This window comes from Sorghum bicolor, chromosome 4, assembly GCF_000003195.3.
Source record: "Sorghum bicolor cultivar BTx623 chromosome 4, Sorghum_bicolor_NCBIv3, whole genome shotgun sequence".
NCBI lineage: Eukaryota > Viridiplantae > Streptophyta > Magnoliopsida > Poales > Poaceae > Sorghum > Sorghum bicolor.
This window is the reverse complement of record NC_012873.2, coordinates 51,177,324-51,194,186: the sequence shown is the minus strand read 5'-3', so window position 1 is coordinate 51,194,186 and position 16,863 is coordinate 51,177,324. Positions and strand designations below refer to the sequence as shown.

Sequence of the window (16,863 nt, the reverse complement as noted above, 5' to 3'; positions counted from 1 at the left end):
GAGCTTTGCATAGCAAACGTCAGGTTGAGGATATTGACAAATCCTTTAGAAATAATAAATGGAATATTCGTGCTGATGAGGCAATCAGAGTCGCATTCCATGGGTTAAACAATATATGGCGCCAGCATCATTGCAGTCGTGATGCTGACTGAAAGTTCATCAACCATTTTCCTATTGTCTAGTTGCAGCCCCTTCGTTCCGTTGTGCATAAATCACCACCCCTCCTTCACCTTGCTGGCACCCTCTGCAACCAGTATCTGAACCTCCAAGTAATGTCACACACGTCGGAAGAAGAATCCCTCAACAATTTCCAGCAGCAGGCAAAGCTAGAAGCTTGCCCTGCTGGGCCAACCAAAGCTGATACAGCCATGCCTGTAGTGAAAAAGAGACGAGGCCATCCAGGAATTCTAGGTATGATGCTTCAACTTAATTTTCAACTAGCACACACTTGGTTTCCGTAAACAATAAGTCCATATGCCGGATTTTTTTCCCAATCAAGATGGCAGAACACGTGCAAGTGCAATCTAATTAACTCAATCAATGTTTAAAACAATCAATGGTCTTTGTTCTTAGTCACAAACTTGAAACTAAATAAAGAAAGATGAAGCGACGGTAATACAAATTTCTGAATCTCATTGGAGACTCTATATATTTACCTACCCTTCTGCGCATGAGAACCTCTTACAAGTGTTCTTGTGCAGTGTTGTTTTGGCTTTTTACCCAGGAGCTCATGATATCTTGTTTTACCTAATTATCTTATATTATAGTTTTCATCATGGCATTCTTTTTGTTTGACCATTAGTATCAGATATATGCCTACCTCCACAATGCATATTTTTACTTTGTTCATACTCATTTCCACCAAGATTTGAGATACATAGATGGAACTTAAAGATTCTAAATAGATAGATAAGCATTATAATAAATCAAGCGTTGCACTTTACAACACTAACCCATGGACATCCTGAGTAGCAAAGATAACCAGATTGTTCTAGATGACTAGGGATGAAAATGGACAGAAACGAGCGGAAAAACCCTATTCTCATTCTGTTTCTATATTTTGTCACTGGAAACGGGACCAGGGTTGGAATAGTCGGGAGCGTGTACGGAATCGGAATAGTATACAGTTATATGGAAACGAACAAATACAGACAGAACGCAACGGAAACAGAAGTAAATGGGACACTTAAACCGGAATCACGATTATTTATTGAGTATATCACATTCTATAATCAGCCTGCAGCAACACCCACGCAAATATAAAATCATCATTCTCATTCATCAATCGTGCTCTTGTGCAAGTGCAAGAGTGTGCTGTGTTCAAGTGCATGCACTGCTGCACTTAAGTGTGCGAGTATGAGTTGTTAACGCTAACAAGGAAGCAAAAGGCAAGTAGCACTTCAGGATTATGCCTCTACAGCTTGAACATAGCAACGGCAGGGTAGCCTTCAGACGTGGGCCTTCCAGTTATTGGGCTTTTGGGGGAGTTGTCGCTTGGGATCCATCCGTTTTCGACCTTACACAGGACATACATATGTATCAACAATTAAACATACGACCTGATTACAGATGGAGGTGTTAAAAAGATAACTAGAATGTGTGCACTTCACCATGCATGTGAAAACCTTAACATTGGTTCATGATATCCCTTGGGCAGATGCTGATGTGGAAGTAGTGGCTTTGTCACCCAAGACACTCCTGGCAACAAACAGATACATATGTGAGGTCTGTCACAAGGGCTTCCAGAGAGACCAGAACCTCCAGCTCCATAGGAGGGGCCATAACCTACCATGGAAGCTGAAGCAGAGAAGCAGCACTGAAGCTAAGAAGAAGGTGTATGTCTGCCCCGAGGTCACCTGCCCTCATCATGATGGAAGCCGAGCATTGGGCGACCTCACGGGCATAAAGAAGCACTACTCTAGGAAACATGGAGAGAAGAAGTGGAAATGTGACAGGTGTTCAAAGAAGTATGCTGTCCAGTCAGACTGGAAGGCGCACACAAAGATATGTGGCACAAAGGAGTATCGATGTGACTGTGGAACGATATTTTCAAGGTATGTCTGTTCATTGTTCAGACTAATCCAGTATGTTGGAACAAATAAGTTTACCAATTCTCGTAGACGTCAAACTGTATCAGCAACTGAAGCAATGCAATGTTGAATTCCTTGACATCCTTGAGCATTGTGGGAATATTATATAAGAGTATTTATATCTCCAACATCAACTTTGAAAATTTACCTTCAAATTTAATTGTATATATTTGCAGAAAGGACAGCTTCATCACACATCGAGCCTTCTGTGATGCACTTGCTGAAGACAACTCCAAGGTTAACCATAGCCTTGCAACAATGGTGGGAAATTTGCATGGACACCATCATGATATCTTTTCACATGGAGTACCTACCTTCCCCACTTCACCAACTGATGTGATGGCAAACTTGTCTAATACTCTGATTACAAGAAACACAACATTGTTCTCCAACCAGATGTCGCCCAAGGATTCAGGCTTTCCACTTGATGGAAGCGCGTCGAGTTACCCTTATATGTCCATGAATTCTCCATACATGTCTGCTACCGCACTGCTTCAGAAAGCTGCAGTGATAGGTGCGAAGACCAGCCAGGATCCTATATCACCATTGCTCCTAAAAAGTTTCCCAAGTAACGTGACAACTCCTAGTCCTAGAGATCACATGGACATATCTTCTGGAAGCCAGGGAGACTCCCTCGGGAATTCAGCAGCTAACAGTATTGGCATCAAGGCAGCTGAAGATGAGGGCTCTTACATGAGTGGTCGCGGTAACATTCTGATGAACACACCATGGGTGAATAGTTACAGGCCTACAACAGTGCCTTTAATTGGACTAATGAATCATCCATTTGGCATGAGAGCAGAAAAGGAGAGCTCTGGATTATTTTCTGGAAGCCAAACGCAACACAACAGGCAGGAAAATATTTCAGGGGTAGGAGATGTTGGACTAACCCAGGACTTTCTAGGACTAGGAGGCAGTGGGAATTTGGAAATGAGTTCTGAGACTTACAATGCAGATGTGACACAATTGAGCTATTCTGATGAGCAGCAAAAGTCGCATGAACATATGTACTCTTACCATCAGTCATCTCTTGACTCCATTGCACTGGAGAAACCCATTTGGGAATGATGATATAGACATTTTACTTACTCCCGTAGTTCAGCTTCAACTAAGCTATCCTTGGACTTGGAGCAACAGTAGTCATTAAACTGGTATTAACATGTGCCATACAGTAAAAAGCCTTGTGCTGTTAGGCTAAATGGGGTTTACAAGAGCATTTCTAGAGGGCAATTAGAAGGGGCAGCTCAGTATCTTGTTTGAGTCGGAGTGACCACAAGGACAGATTTAAGGAATTTCTGTAGTTTCATTCAAGTATATCAATAAATACTTTGCGTTCTGTTGGAAAAGGAAAGTAGTAGGACATATGGATGCTTATTTTACTTCTCATTTGATGTTTTTCGGTTGATAATGGAGTAACCCCGGCTCATAAAATGGATGCAGATTGTAGAACCATCCATTGGGGTGAACAATTTATTTTACTATATTTATAATAGAATAAGAAGAACCGCAGACCGCGGTGCTCTTGCATTTTCAAATAACAAGCGACAGATTTGTTGTACTCCTAATTTTATGCGGCTTTAGTTATATGAATGTGGTGTTTCCATTTTTTTCCCCACAACTAGTGCCCTAATTCGGTAGACATGCTCCAAATTATTTGGGCCATGAAGTAATTTGGCACCGTTGCTGCCTACTAATACTTTTGATGTCTCCCACATGACTCCATTTTTTGCAATTGTACCAGTAATAGCAATCTATAAATCTGTATATACCGAAAAGACTGCAAAAGATGTCAAATGTATTCCTAGAATTGAGAATATCCATACCGGATATACTGCAAAAGAGGCCGAGGCTCCCGGTGCACATGCGGCAGGGCAGATACTACTGCGACCATCTCCTTCTTCGTGCCATGTTTTACATTTTCCACTCCGAGCTCGTCTCCTAGGCCGCAGTTGCATCATATAGGTAATCAGATAAAAAAAACTATTTTAAAGAAAGCATTCATTGAGAGTATAATTTCTTTGCGCAATGTCTATATGACTTGACAAATATACTCAAAATTTCATAAAAAAACTTCAACAAAAACATTTTAGACCTCTTCTGACCGTTCTCTCTCTCTCTCTTTGCGATCACGCCAAGGCGTTTTTTTCGTTAAGCAGAAGAGACCGTTCTCTTCTTCACCCAAAAATTCATTTTTTTTGTTAAGATTCTCCATCACATCAAATCTTACGGCACATGCATGAAGCATTAAATATAGACGAAAACAAAAACTAATTACACAGTTTGCGAGCTCGTCCATTGAGGCAGGCGTTCCAAGCCTTTGTGCTTTGCTCGCTCCGCCTCCACTCACACTCCACAGGTGACAAGGACCGACCGAGATTGGATTAGGCTTGTCACGTAGCACTAGCAGCAGCAGCAGCACACAGCACGGCCGGAGCCACGGACCCCAGACTGGACGTGGACAACCCCGGAGCTCTGACTCACCAACAGTGCTGCATGTACCATACCATTATCATTCTCAGCTTTTCCGCCGGGAGGAGGATCAATCATTTGCCCGGCCTCCTCACACGTTCCGTTCTTTTGCCCTCGGCATCCGTTCCCATGCGCTTGTCCACGGCCACACGACGGTCGCGTGCACGCAGCATGTCTCGTCTCCTCGCTGCCGCGCGTGGGCGTGGGGACAGGGGGCGGCAAATGGTCGCGGAACCAACAATTGGCACGCCCACGTAGGTACCCCTGTCCTTGTCCACTTGCCCCCGCACGCACGGTACATATGATAGGGCCATGAAAATGAAATGAAATGAAACTGTGTGGTAGTACACCGAGCTTTGTCTCGTCTCGTTGGTGCTGAGAACGTACTACTAGAGGAACGTGCGATACGACAGAGATTAGGTACAAGGACAAAAGGACATTGTTGTTTCGTTTCATCCCATGCCCCCTCTCGAGACCTCGACCTTGCAGAGGTTCAACCCAAAAAGCAAAAAATTATCAAGATTTCCCGTCACATCGAATCTTACGGCACATGCATGAAGCATTAAAATAGACGAAAGCAAAAACTAATTACTCAGTTTAGCTGAAAAAATCGCGAGACAAATCTTTCGATCCTAGTTAGTCCATAATTGGACAAGGCCCGAAGCAGAAAACGGTAGATAGTAGTAGTACAGAGAAAAGAGAAGGCCGGGACAGTGTGCTGTACGTACGCATCTGGTTCCGTTCCGTTTGTCCTACATGCGACCATCACCCGACGTAGGAAGGAGTACGTCGACACCACACCACAGGCCGGAGCCACGTTACAATAGCAAACGCCCTCGAGTGGACCTAATTTTTACAATTTGACCCTTTTTTTGAATAAATTTCTCTTTTGGACCCCTAGAAAACTTAAACGCAGTTTTGGACCCAGAGGGTCGACGCCGTGAAGCAAGACGTCGAGGTAACACGTCTCGATGCCGTGTGCCACGGCGTCGAGCTTCCAGGCACATCTCCACGTCGTCATTGCGTGGCTGGTTACGTGGCAAAAAAAGCTTGACGCCATGGACCTTGGCGTCGAGCTCGGCGCCACAGATCATGGCGTCGACCCCTTGAATACTTACCAGCCCGCGGCTCGCGTTCCTCTCTGTTCGCGAGCCAGTCTGCCTCGCCGCCTCCGCGCTCCCCCTGCTCGCGGACGCCGCCTGCTCGCCGCGCTCCCCTTCCTTCCCCTGCTCGCCGCGTGCCCCGCCCCTCCCCGTACTCGGCGCGCGTGCCCCGGCCCGGCCCCTGGAGCTGCTCCCTACCTCGGGCCGCGCCGCGCAGGGCGCCCTCGGGTCTGCGGCTTCGCCTCGCCTCGGGACGCGCCGCGGTCGGTGGGCGGGCACGCGCTGCCGCGGTCGGTGGGCGGCCAGCCAGCCCACACCCGAGGCAGCGCCCTCCGACGAGCAGCACCTTCGATTTTAGGTAATTTTTAAAACTTTAGTTTGTAGTTGTCATTCTTTTTATAATTTAGGTTGTTTCTAAATTTATTTGTAGTTAGTTATTATTAAATAATACTTTAGTTAGTTATTAGTTTTATTAGTGTTATAGTTTAGTTTGGTAATTCATCTAGCAATTTTGTACTTAAGTATAGTTTTGGTGTTAATTTAGTTAATTTAGCTAGGTAGTATTTGTAATAAATGTAGTTACCAAACATAGCTATATAGTTCGGTAATATAGTTATATAGTTGGGTTGGTAGATTCTTATTAAATTACAGACTCATATACATAATAATTCGTATGTGTACTATAGTTCTAGTTGTATTAGTTATATGCCTAGTAACATGGTTGTTTTGTATATCAATTAGATGGACAATGTAGTAACTCCATATCATGGAGGAAGTGTGGAGGAAGATCAGTTTGGCAATGTTGGTTTTGTTGGAATGCAAAGGGTGCCTTTGATGTTTGATGAGCGGCCATTGTTTTCTGAATTGATGGGTAGTGCTCGTGATGAGCTTAAATTATGAAGATGAAATCTTAGTTGAGGGGGTACTTCACCATGGCCGGTCAGGGACAATTTTTAGGCGGTTGGTCCCAATTGTATCCGAGGTTCAATGGGACAAATATGTCAAAACTGTCATGAAGAGTGAGTTTCAATGTTTGGATTTGGTTGTGCGCAACTTGTCCAAGGAGCCAGCCCCTCTAGTGGATTCTCCTCTTAATTGCCAACCACCCCTTGGTGGGTTCTCGCCGGAACCGGACAATCCGGCACCCTCAGCTCCCCTAGTACCCAGTCACGAGGTGGGTGTGGAAGATGTGGTTGTTGTTCCTGATGCTCAATCCGGTCCCAATGAGGCTGGAACATTTGTCGGTGGTGTTGGTGTTGGATGCCTAGAGACCCCTATGACCCAGACAATTCAATGCAAGTGGCGTAGTTACATTATTCATTTTGTTAGCCATCCTTCGTTCGATTTAGTTGTCTCAATTGTATCCATATTTGTGGTTTTGTTGTAGGTGACAATCCAAGTAATGATTGTTGTCATCCTGTGCCTCCATCATTTAATGTTGACGCAGCTTTTATAGCATCTAATAGTTTGGATGTTAATATTGAGGATGATGAGGAGCCCTATGGCACAGCTAGAGCAGTTGATTTCGATGATGATCGCCTAGTTGCACCTTTAAGTGAACAAGAAATGGAGCTTATCAGACGTTTTTGTCCTGATCGTGATCCACTAGTTCACGAGTTTAGTGACCTCAGTCATTCTCAAAATGCTTATGCAGAGGGAAGAGATGACGAGCTGCTGGAGGCTCCTGAGGCTAGTGACAGTGTGCAAATTCAGAAGGGTATGATCTTTAATGACTTGCCCAGCTTAAGAAGGTGGTTACAACAATATTCTGTAATACGTAAATGACCCTTCAAGGTGGTGCACTCCTATGTTGAGCGCCGCTACACGGTTGTGTGTGAGATGTCAGATTGCAACTGGAGGGTCTGTGCTCGTAAACAGAAGGCCACCGGAAAGTTCAAGATCACAAAAATTGTAGGTCCACACACTTGTACCCAGACTGACCTTCAACAGAAGCATCGACAGTTGACCTCTACCCTTATTGCTAGTACGTTATGCACAACTTTAAAGGGTCAGCCCAACTTGAAGGTCAGAACAATTATGGACATGGCTCAGAAGATATTTAAGTATGATATAAAGTATGGTAAAGCATGGAGGGCAAAGCAAAGGGCCTGGAAGATGATATATGGGGACTGGGAGGAGGGGTACGAGCAGCTGCCAGCAATGTTCAATGCAATGAAAGCAGCAAATCCAGGCATGCATTACGAGTACATTCCGAAGCCTAATGAATGGAGGAATGGGAGGCAGATATTCTTTCGTGCATTCTGGTGAAAGTGTGTCCGGGCCTTTAGGCACTGCCGTCCAGTGTTATCAATTGATGGTACTTTTCTGCTTGGCAAGTACATGGGCACTCTTTTGGTAGCCATTTCCTGTGACGCAGACAACACATTGGTTCCTTTGGCTTTTGCTTTGGTGGAGAGAGAGAACAAAGACAGCTGGAGTTGGTTCATGCACCTTGTTCGGATACATGTCATTGGCCCACATAGGAAGGTTGGTGTCATATCTGATAGGCACCAGGGCATACTCAGTGTCGTACAGGAGCATATTCCTGGTTATGCACCTTTGCACCATCGTTGGTGTACTAGACACCTTGCAGAGAATTTACTTCGGAAGGATGGTACGAAGGACAACTTTCCTCTATTCGAGGAGGTTGCTCGAATGCTTGAGGTGCCGTTTTTTGAGGAGAAGTTGGAGCAGTTAAAAACCACAACAAATGCAGAAGGTAGGCAGTGGCTGCTAGGTTTGATGAGAGAACCTGAGAAATGGACAAGAGCCCATGATGATGGTGGATGGAGGTACGAGTTTCAGTCTAGCAACATGGCAGAGTCATTTAATAGTGTGCTCAAGGGTATACGTGCCATGCCAGTCAATGCCATTGTATCTTTTACCTTTTATAGGCTAGTGGCCTGGTTCAACGATAGACATGCTCAAGCATTGCAATTATAGAGTAATAATCTGAAATGGGCACCTAGACCTAAGAAGCACCTTGACAAGGCAAAGAAAAGGGCTAGGACACATGACATAGAGTGTTTTGACCATGCCACTGGCAAGTACCAGGTCACTGAAAGGGGTGGTACAACAGGTCACTGAAAGGGGTGGTACAACGTCAGATGTTGAGATCCGACCATCAAGGAGTTATATTGTTGTCCTTACTGATTTTTCATGTGGATGTGGGAGACCAAGACAGTACCACTCTCCTTGTTCTCACTATATTGCAGCAGCTAGGCATCGAATTTATCTAAGAACAAGTATTACGACCCTCATTTTTTATATATCTAACAATATTAATTTTAATCTTTGCATAATAGAGACTAGCACATAGGCTTAGGCGTGCTGCAGCTCGTTGCGGTACTAGTGCTGCGATGAATGTGCATGTGCCACAGGAACAACAATGCAACACACCTGTTGTGCATGGTACATCTTCTTTGGGAGATATAATTTCATTAAATTTGTTGTTTACTTGAACTGAGCAATTTTCATGGTATCATATAATGAATTATGTGCACACATCATTTGAACAATGTTGATAGGATCTGGAGGACAGAGCTCGTCCCGGCCAACCATGGACACTTTTCAAAGCGATGATGATGAGGACGAAGAGGGGGTGGCCGAGGAGCGTGACTATGACGAGCTTGGGTTATCTTAGCTTTCTGATGCTCCTTCTACTCAGCCTACGCAGGTTGCAAGAAGGCGACGTCGTCCGCCTTCTAGGTACACTCCAGGCACCGATGCTCTTGGCCACAAGGGTAAGGGTAAGACTAGGAGGCAGTGATGATGACTTCTGTGCTAACACCATGGTAGCAGCTTAGAATTGATGGCATAACTTTTGTTATTTTGCATGTATCGACACTGTGAACTTTGTGGACTATTTGTACTATATGAGACTGTATGGTCTTTGTGGACTATTTGAACTATCATTTCTGATGGCGTATGTGCTTGTGTTGTGATATTTGGATGAATCAATGTTTGTATTGTACTGTGATGACTATTTATAACTGTGGATGTACCTAAAACAGGGGAAACTCTTGCAAATTTTTTCCATGAATTATTCAATGTAGTGCACATATTCTGTGGTCCATTCCTATTGGTTGTCGCAGTGTAGGCTTTTCAGAAACAGTGAACCAATATGGGCTTTTCATTGAATCATCACATCCGAAACAGTGAACGAATCTAGCCTTTTCAGATGACAATCCAAATAGACTTTTCAGTTTTCAACTAGGCTTTTCAGTAATCGAATCTAGGCTTTTCAGATGACAATCCAAATAGACTTTTCAGTTTTCAACTAGGCTTTTCAGTATTCGAATCTAGGCTTTTCAGGTGCATTTATTTTATATTACAACGGCTACCAAGTATTGTAACCACTATAGTGTTCAATTAAACTTGATAATCAAAGACCCTGATTGATGCGCATGAATTAACTGTGTCCTCACTACTCAGATATGAACAATCTGTTTTCCATTCTTACCTGGTGGGTGTCACTTACAGAACTAAAGATTTACAATTTTATTCTATAGAATTGGAGTGCTGTTTTTTCCCTCGAACATGCAGAAGAACTTCGTACCATTGTATTAAAAAAGGGGGAACCTTACAAAACACCACACACACCCAAAAGAAAACTACAAATCACCTTTGCACCAAGAAAAGAAAAGGATACAACCACAACCTAAGAACACACACACTTCTGAGACAACTAGGTGAAAAGGTAAAAAAAATACCTTTAGCCCCAGCCAAACCCCACAACTGAATTTCCTCGCTAGCAAGAAATAAGGCTCTAGCCAAACAAGCGATACACCATCAAAAACACATCTATTGCAGTGGTTCCAGATGGTCCAACCCCCCAAGAACCACAAAGGAGTTGAGGCCTTTCTGCAGTTGTCCTCCAGCAGCAAGAATAATCTTCTCCCACCCCTGTTCTATAATATATATAAATATTAAAGACCAGAACATATTATATATACAAAGGAAGGGCAAAATAATCCTCAAAGCAAAAAAGGAAGGGTGAAAACTAAGAGTGAAAGCTGAGAGTCCGTCGACAATGATAGGGGAGCGAAACTAGACAAGCTAGCAAGAGGCCTTGCTTCTTATTTGATTCTGTGGAGCTGGATATAGAATGCGTCAGTGAAATCCTTTTTCCAAGCCTCAAATCTGATTTCTAGTTCTGGAAGAGGATACCATTTCTCTGCATCCAGATGCCAGGTTACCATTACGAAAACTTCCATAAACAAAGGTTGCCACAAAACTCCATGCCTAGTGAAACTTCTGTACAAGTTTTCAGTGCATAGACACTCAGCAAGTGCAAACAGTGAGGTCACTTATCAAAAGGAACCACTCAAGGGGAAAAAACTTATCCTTCAGAGATAGTTCATAGACATGGCACAGAGTCATTTACAGAACATCTTTGAGGAGATAGTGAGATTGGGAGTAGCCGATAAGAGGCACCTAGTAAATAGTGGTTCTAGCTACCAAAGCCTTATAGCTCTCAACTGGCTTTTGAAAGTGGCTGATTGATGATAATGCATTCGTGAGGATGGACCGAATAATACAACCATCAATCATTTCCAAACAGTCATTAACTGGTCTTTGAAAGTAATGATAAGAGATGATCATTGTGTAATAGCTGAGAATAGTAAAACCTCCTCGCTGCATGAGACTTTTACTAGGAATGCCACATGGCCCTGGGGTTGTTTTTTTAACTCTGCAGTCTGCAGGGAAGGAACACTTAATTAGGGTGAACTTGATGTCCCCATCTAATATCTGGGATATAACTATATAAGGTTTAATAGGTTCTTTCAGTTTAACAATAACTGTAGGTTTAAAGCGTTTTGGGCCAATTGCTACCATATCCCTATCTGAAGCATCTGACTGAAGGTCAGATTAGATCAATAGAAAGCTGAAAACATGCATATTTGCTGGAAGAATGCTCCAGCGGAGAATGTTCCTTTTTCCTTTTAATTGAAAAAAATGATAATTTCCTCATCTTTATGTTTCTAGAATCTCCATCATCAGTGATGAAACTACAGGCAATTAGGATTGCTCAGTTACTCGCAATCAATCCATAATCTCAAAGATGAATTCAACAGATGAATAGATGAGTGAGTTCATAGCAAATGGCAACTCTATCACACAAATAGTTTCAGAATTTGAGAAAAAAAGCAATGGGAGTCCATATACAGATAGCTTGAAACCCTAAAAATTTCAATATAACTCATGGGGTGAATTCATGGTGTTCCTAGAAAAAAAGCCTTTCCAAGATTAGTACACAAAAAAAAAGAAAAAAATTATTTGCAAATTCATAGTGTGATGATTGTTCTTGTCCTATCAAAGTTTGGCAGAACCATTTTATCACCCATAAAAAGGCTAGGATTTGACAGTCTTTCTAGTAGTCATTACCAAAATTTTGCAGGCAAAAGATTTGACAACAATCTGGTGGCCAAATGTTTTTTTCGTTACTAATTTTGGCCTGACTTTGGGCAAAACTAATTACTCAAATAGGAAAAAGGAACCCACTGGAGTAGCATTTCATATTAAAGCACTACCTCTAGCCATTATGCTGGCATTCAACTAAATTAGCCTTGACTACAGAGAATCATAAAATGAGTATAACCCCCCCTAAACAACAAAATGGGTATAACACAAGCCAAACAATTAGAAGCACAATGTGAGATAAGTCCTCTTAAGAATGAGCAATAAAATATTGAAAGGAAAATGAAGAAATTATCAAGGAAGTTCAGCTAGTTGAAATGTTGTTATTTAGGCACATTACTTATGCCTACATATAAGTTACAAAGTTAGACACGATAGATAACTCATAACACTGGAACAGGAAGAATAAAATGAGTAGTCTAACTTGTGGTGCGTGAAGAATAGATGCCATCAATTGAATGAGTTAATGCTAAATCCAATTAACTCCAGGTCTATTTTCTTGGTCCATAACAACATAGATTACAATTTTACAACATAAGCTCGGTCAAAAACTGCACAAGCCAGAAATGATAAATTTGTTAGCATTCTTAGGATAAACACTGCATAATGGTGGGCAATTGCAAACAGAATGATAATGTAAGTCCAGATGAAGCAATCACTGCATATACCTGCCGAATCATTCGAGAGCACCTGTTCGACGAGTTTTAGTGCTTGCCCTCTTGGATCCAACATCCATGATCTATCCTTTAGTGCACTCGAGATAGACATAAATTACAGTGCATTCACTTGGAGAGTTCGAATTCATCTCCTCCCACCTCACATCCCTCATCCTGCCTGCTGAAAGAACCATGTCTTGCTTTACCCCTCGTCCTTGGTGGCAATGCTGCCCTCAACAAGGTGGAGTACTCTTCTCTGATAGCAACAAGCGGATGTGCATGCTTCTCAAGCAGCTGGCTTCCACCGCCGTAAGCTTCCCGAAGAACAACCGTCTGAGTGCCACAAACCCTGGACAGGTAAAAAATGCCAGGGTGGCGTTCGAACACCTTGGTGAACTTCTGAGGCATGCCAAGCAGCTTCCTCATATTGCTCACATTCTGGCGCTCTGTTCTCTTCGCCACAGTGAGGTGCAGAAGCTCATGGAACACTCCCACATTCCGCTTCTCCGACACGTCTGTGCGGCGGTCGAGGCCTGAAGCATCGGCGTATGGGCTGGTGTATGGCAGCGCCTGCCACTCCCGCAGCCAGGTCATGCACTTGCTTCTCAGACCATAACCCCTAGTGAAGCTCACCGGGAAGGGGAGGCAGGTGGTATCGCCCCCGTCAGCGCTTTTCTCAAGCTCGGAGACGGCGAGAAGATCGTCCCAGGAGAGGAGGCGGAGCCAGACGCGCTCGTCGCCCTCGGGCTGCTCAAGCACGAAGTGGTCGGGGTACCGGGGGAGGATGGAGGCCCGGTAATCGCTGGGCAGGCCAAGGTCCCAGCGGAGGAGGTCGACGGTGTGGAGCGGGAGCGAGCGGGGGAGGGTGAGCATGAGGAGACGGCGGAGGCGGGCGACGAGGTCGTCCTCGGTGGCGAAGAGGCAATCTACCTCACGCTGCCGCAGGACGAACGCCACGTCCGTCAACGACACGCCGCCGCGGGACAACGCGAACATGGTATGGTATCTGCTGAGGAACTCGAGCAAAGAGTACGCTGACCCACACAGCCTTTGAGTGGACTTCTCGGCGAGGAGGTCCGACCGCGAGATGCGGTGGCCGGGCCGGGAGAACACGAGGTCGAGCAGGTGGTGGGCGGTGCGGAGGTGCCGCTCCCGCGACACCGCAGCGTCGAGGGCCCGGTCCTTGACCCACTTCAGCTTCACGTTCACCAGCGTGGCGCGCTGCTCCGCCGCAAACAACGGCGTCCCCGACGGCGCCGCGTCCCACCAGCCCCTCCTCGCCGTCGACGCGCGCAGCCATCGCCACGCCATGGGAAAACGCCGGCGAGACGCGCCGCCCAGGTGCTCGTCTAGTTGGGCCTAATGAAATGAAAATGTTGGGCCGGCCGTACGAGGAGGCCCGCAGGTGATTTGCTAGGGGGGTTAAGCGAAGATTGCAAGGGGATAACTGATAAGAAAGCGTGGCCGCCGAGAGAGAGTGAGAGCCGCGAGGAGATGGCGGACGGCAAGCGAGGGGAGGATTCGGCCGTGGCGTTGAAGACCTCGCCGTCGGTGCCGATGGCTCGGGGATTGCGCGGCGGTAGCAACCCTCTGGAGGAGTGGACCGGGCGCGTGAAGGCGATTGAGGCCGGGTTCCGCGCGTGGATGGCGAAGCAGCCCATCCAAATCGAGGCCGCGGTGGCCACGGCCGTGGGGGCGGTGCAGGGCGGGGCTCTGGGTGGGCTCATGGGCTCGCTCACACCCGACGGAGGGTCGCCGTTCCCCATGCCGCAGCCGCCGCCCAACGCCAACCCGGAGGCTATGGCGTCGTTCAAGCAGGCTCAGGTTGTCAATCAATCTTGTCTTGGGTGATTTATATGTAGAAGAAGAATTCGACCATTTACCCCGAAATTGCAATCGCGGATGTATTAATCTCATCCATATACAGTGTTTGTCCACGGAAGAAGCAATTTACCATTAGTTTCTCCTGCCTGTTCCACGGTTTGACGGTAATAGGAGCATGAATGTGATTATTCATTACAGTGGCTCGTATACGGTGAAGTCTGTCTTCAATTTACAATGCTTCAGATATTGGGTAGTGGGTAGCTGGTGTGAGTCTGGTACAACATTAGATGTAGTTGAACGTAGCAATATAGTTGAGAGAAAACCGACAATTGATTATGAATTGCATAGATGTATTGTACTGTATGAATCATCCATTGTGTTCAATAACTATTCCCAAATCAAATTTGAGGAAATGCTCACTTATAGTGATAATTTTTGTTGAATTATTTTGCATATTGAGGTTAATAGGGGTGATTTGTAGGCTTTAGCTGGTGGACCCTTGGTACAAGCCCGGAACTTTGCAGTCATGACCGGCGCAAACGCAGGCATATCTTGTGTCATGAGAAGGATACGAGGGCAAGAGGACATCCAGGGCAGGTGAGGGGGATTCATAATTTTATTTTATCTGTGTGTACATTTCAAGGAGTGTTTGCAGTTCACTAAAATACTCAATGTGTTTGATTTAATCTCACTAATGTTAAGATGTGCGCATCGTAACACCTGCATATATCCGAATCAAAGCTGATAATTCTTATATTTCTTTTGCCTATTAGGTGCAAAAACTGATACTTGATGCAATACATCAATCCTAGCTAATTCTTGGCTTAAAAATCTAAATCCTAGTTAATTAATTAGATAATGTTACTTTATGTTTGACAATGTCATGTTTGTATAGCATGGCAGCTGCTTTCGGTTCTGGTGCTCTTTTCTCCATAGTGAGCGGAGTGGGAACTCCTAATCCAGCGGTAAATGCAATTACAACTGGTGTTGCTTTTGCAGTATTTCAAGGTGGCTTTTTCATGGTAAGTACCTTGCTATCTTTGTCAATTAATGAAATATGGAGTCACTTTACTGTCATTGGGGGTACATCAGCCAATTCAAGTTTCCCCCTTGCTTTTAGTGCTTTATAGTTTGGCCTAGCAACATACCATGCTTGCATGAAATTGTGGAACCTAAGAACTTATCTGCACAAGGGGCTTGCACATTACTGTTTTTATTTTTTCTTTTACAAGCTACCTGTAGGCCTTCAGTTCGGAGAAAACAAATCGAAAAGGAGCTATTTTTGAAGAAACTGGTTGGATTCTTGATAGTGGTGGATGGAATTCGCGAAATAGATATAGGGATTGTTATTTGTAATATTATGATGAAGTAATTATGGTTTACTTGAATAAGTGCTCCTTTCTGCTGAGTTTTGTGTTCTTGCAGAAATATTTGAACAAGTTTCTAAAACCTAACATATATTTTGGTAGTTCTGTATTTTGATTTTAGTTGAAATCACTACCTGAATGATCTTATCACAAAGAACATTGGACTGTTTGCTAATCAGTATTGTTATGTGGTATACTAATTCTCCATTTGGATCTGCTGGATGTAGATTGGGCAGAAATTCTCAAAGCCATCAAGCGAAGATACATACTACTCTCGGACAAGAAGCATGCTGCACAAACTGGGTCTTGAAAAGTATGAAAAGAATTTCAAGAGGGGTCTCCTCAATGATCAAACATTACCACTCCTTACGGACAGGTAAACAATTCTTCTTCTTAGTCTTATAGACCGACAAGGATGAGAAACATTTGTTGGGTATATATTGATATTCTGTTTTCTGTTGCACTAGTGCTCTGAGAGATGTGAAGATCCCTCCTGGACCCCGACTTCTCATACTCGACCAAATTAAAAGGTTTGGGATCATTGCACTAGCCTTTCATGTTTCCATCTCTTAGTTTTCCTTGACCTGATCTCGTTATGTTTGGATTTGTTAGGGACCCTGAGCTGGTTGGAGGAAAGTGAAGTCACAATTGTCAACAACTGGTTTTTCTGAGTTGCGTAGGGTTTGAAAGCGATGCCATCTCTATTTTCTTAATAAGCTTTCTAGGCAAGTAAGCAAGAATTTAGCTGTGTTGTAGTTAATTGTTTTTGGCCGATCAGTTTTTGCACCAATCCTATTAAATTTTGAACAACATGTATTTATACGCATCTTATTCAAATTTAAACTGGCATTCTGTACATTATGCAAATCTGTGGAAAACAAGGTCCTCCATGTGCATCGCGTCGGTTAATTTGGTGTGGTCGCTGTCGTGTATA

General features: G+C 44.2%; 3 protein-coding genes across 3 annotated transcripts; 2 read left to right on the top strand and 1 right to left on the bottom strand.

Moving 5' to 3' along the window:
• On the top strand, window positions 259–3,382 carry LOC8056820 (protein indeterminate-domain 12). The gene is made up of 3 exons (XM_002453874.2): window positions 259–411; window positions 1,658–2,054; window positions 2,267–3,382. Exons 1-3 carry the CDS (start codon window positions 273–275, stop codon window positions 3,156–3,158), a joined length of 1,428 nt encoding a protein of 475 aa, XP_002453919.2. The 5' UTR covers window positions 259–272; the 3' UTR covers window positions 3,159–3,382.
• LOC8059614 (protein ROOT PRIMORDIUM DEFECTIVE 1) lies at window positions 10,203–14,181 on the bottom strand. Its single transcript, XM_002452145.2, has 2 exons — window positions 12,751–14,181; window positions 10,203–12,633 (listed from the first exon to the last, which is right to left on the bottom strand). The coding sequence occupies exon 1, from the start codon at window positions 14,047–14,049 to the stop codon at window positions 12,865–12,867; it is 1,185 nt and encodes a 394-aa protein (XP_002452190.1). The 5' UTR covers window positions 14,050–14,181; the 3' UTR covers window positions 10,203–12,633; window positions 12,751–12,864.
• Window positions 14,173–16,838, top strand: LOC8056819. The gene is made up of 6 exons (XM_002453873.2): window positions 14,173–14,562; window positions 15,044–15,159; window positions 15,458–15,584; window positions 16,157–16,305; window positions 16,397–16,459; window positions 16,542–16,838. The coding sequence occupies exons 1-6, from the start codon at window positions 14,233–14,235 to the stop codon at window positions 16,567–16,569; spliced, it is 813 nt and encodes a 270-aa protein (XP_002453918.1). The 5' UTR covers window positions 14,173–14,232; the 3' UTR covers window positions 16,570–16,838.

Bases quoted from the DNA above. Each gene is read 5' to 3' on its own strand.
- LOC8056820 (XM_002453874.2), top strand. From the start codon at position 273: ATGTCACACACGTCGGAAGAAGAATCCCTCAACAATTTCCAGCAGCAG. The intron at 412-1,657 runs GTATGATGCTTC...TCCCTTGGGCAG, and splicing joins AGGCCATCCAGGAATTCTAG to ATGCTGATGTGGAAGTAGTG. The intron at 2,055-2,266 runs GTATGTCTGTTC...ATATATTTGCAG, and splicing joins TGTGGAACGATATTTTCAAG to AAAGGACAGCTTCATCACAC.
- LOC8059614 (XM_002452145.2), bottom strand. From the start codon at position 14,049: ATGGCGTGGCGATGGCTGCGCGCGTCGACGGCGAGGAGGGGCTGGTGG.
- LOC8056819 (XM_002453873.2), top strand. From the start codon at position 14,233: ATGGCGGACGGCAAGCGAGGGGAGGATTCGGCCGTGGCGTTGAAGACC. The intron at 14,563-15,043 runs GTTGTCAATCAA...GGTGATTTGTAG, and splicing joins CGTCGTTCAAGCAGGCTCAG to GCTTTAGCTGGTGGACCCTT. The intron at 15,585-16,156 runs GTAAGTACCTTG...TGCTGGATGTAG, and splicing joins TTCAAGGTGGCTTTTTCATG to ATTGGGCAGAAATTCTCAAA.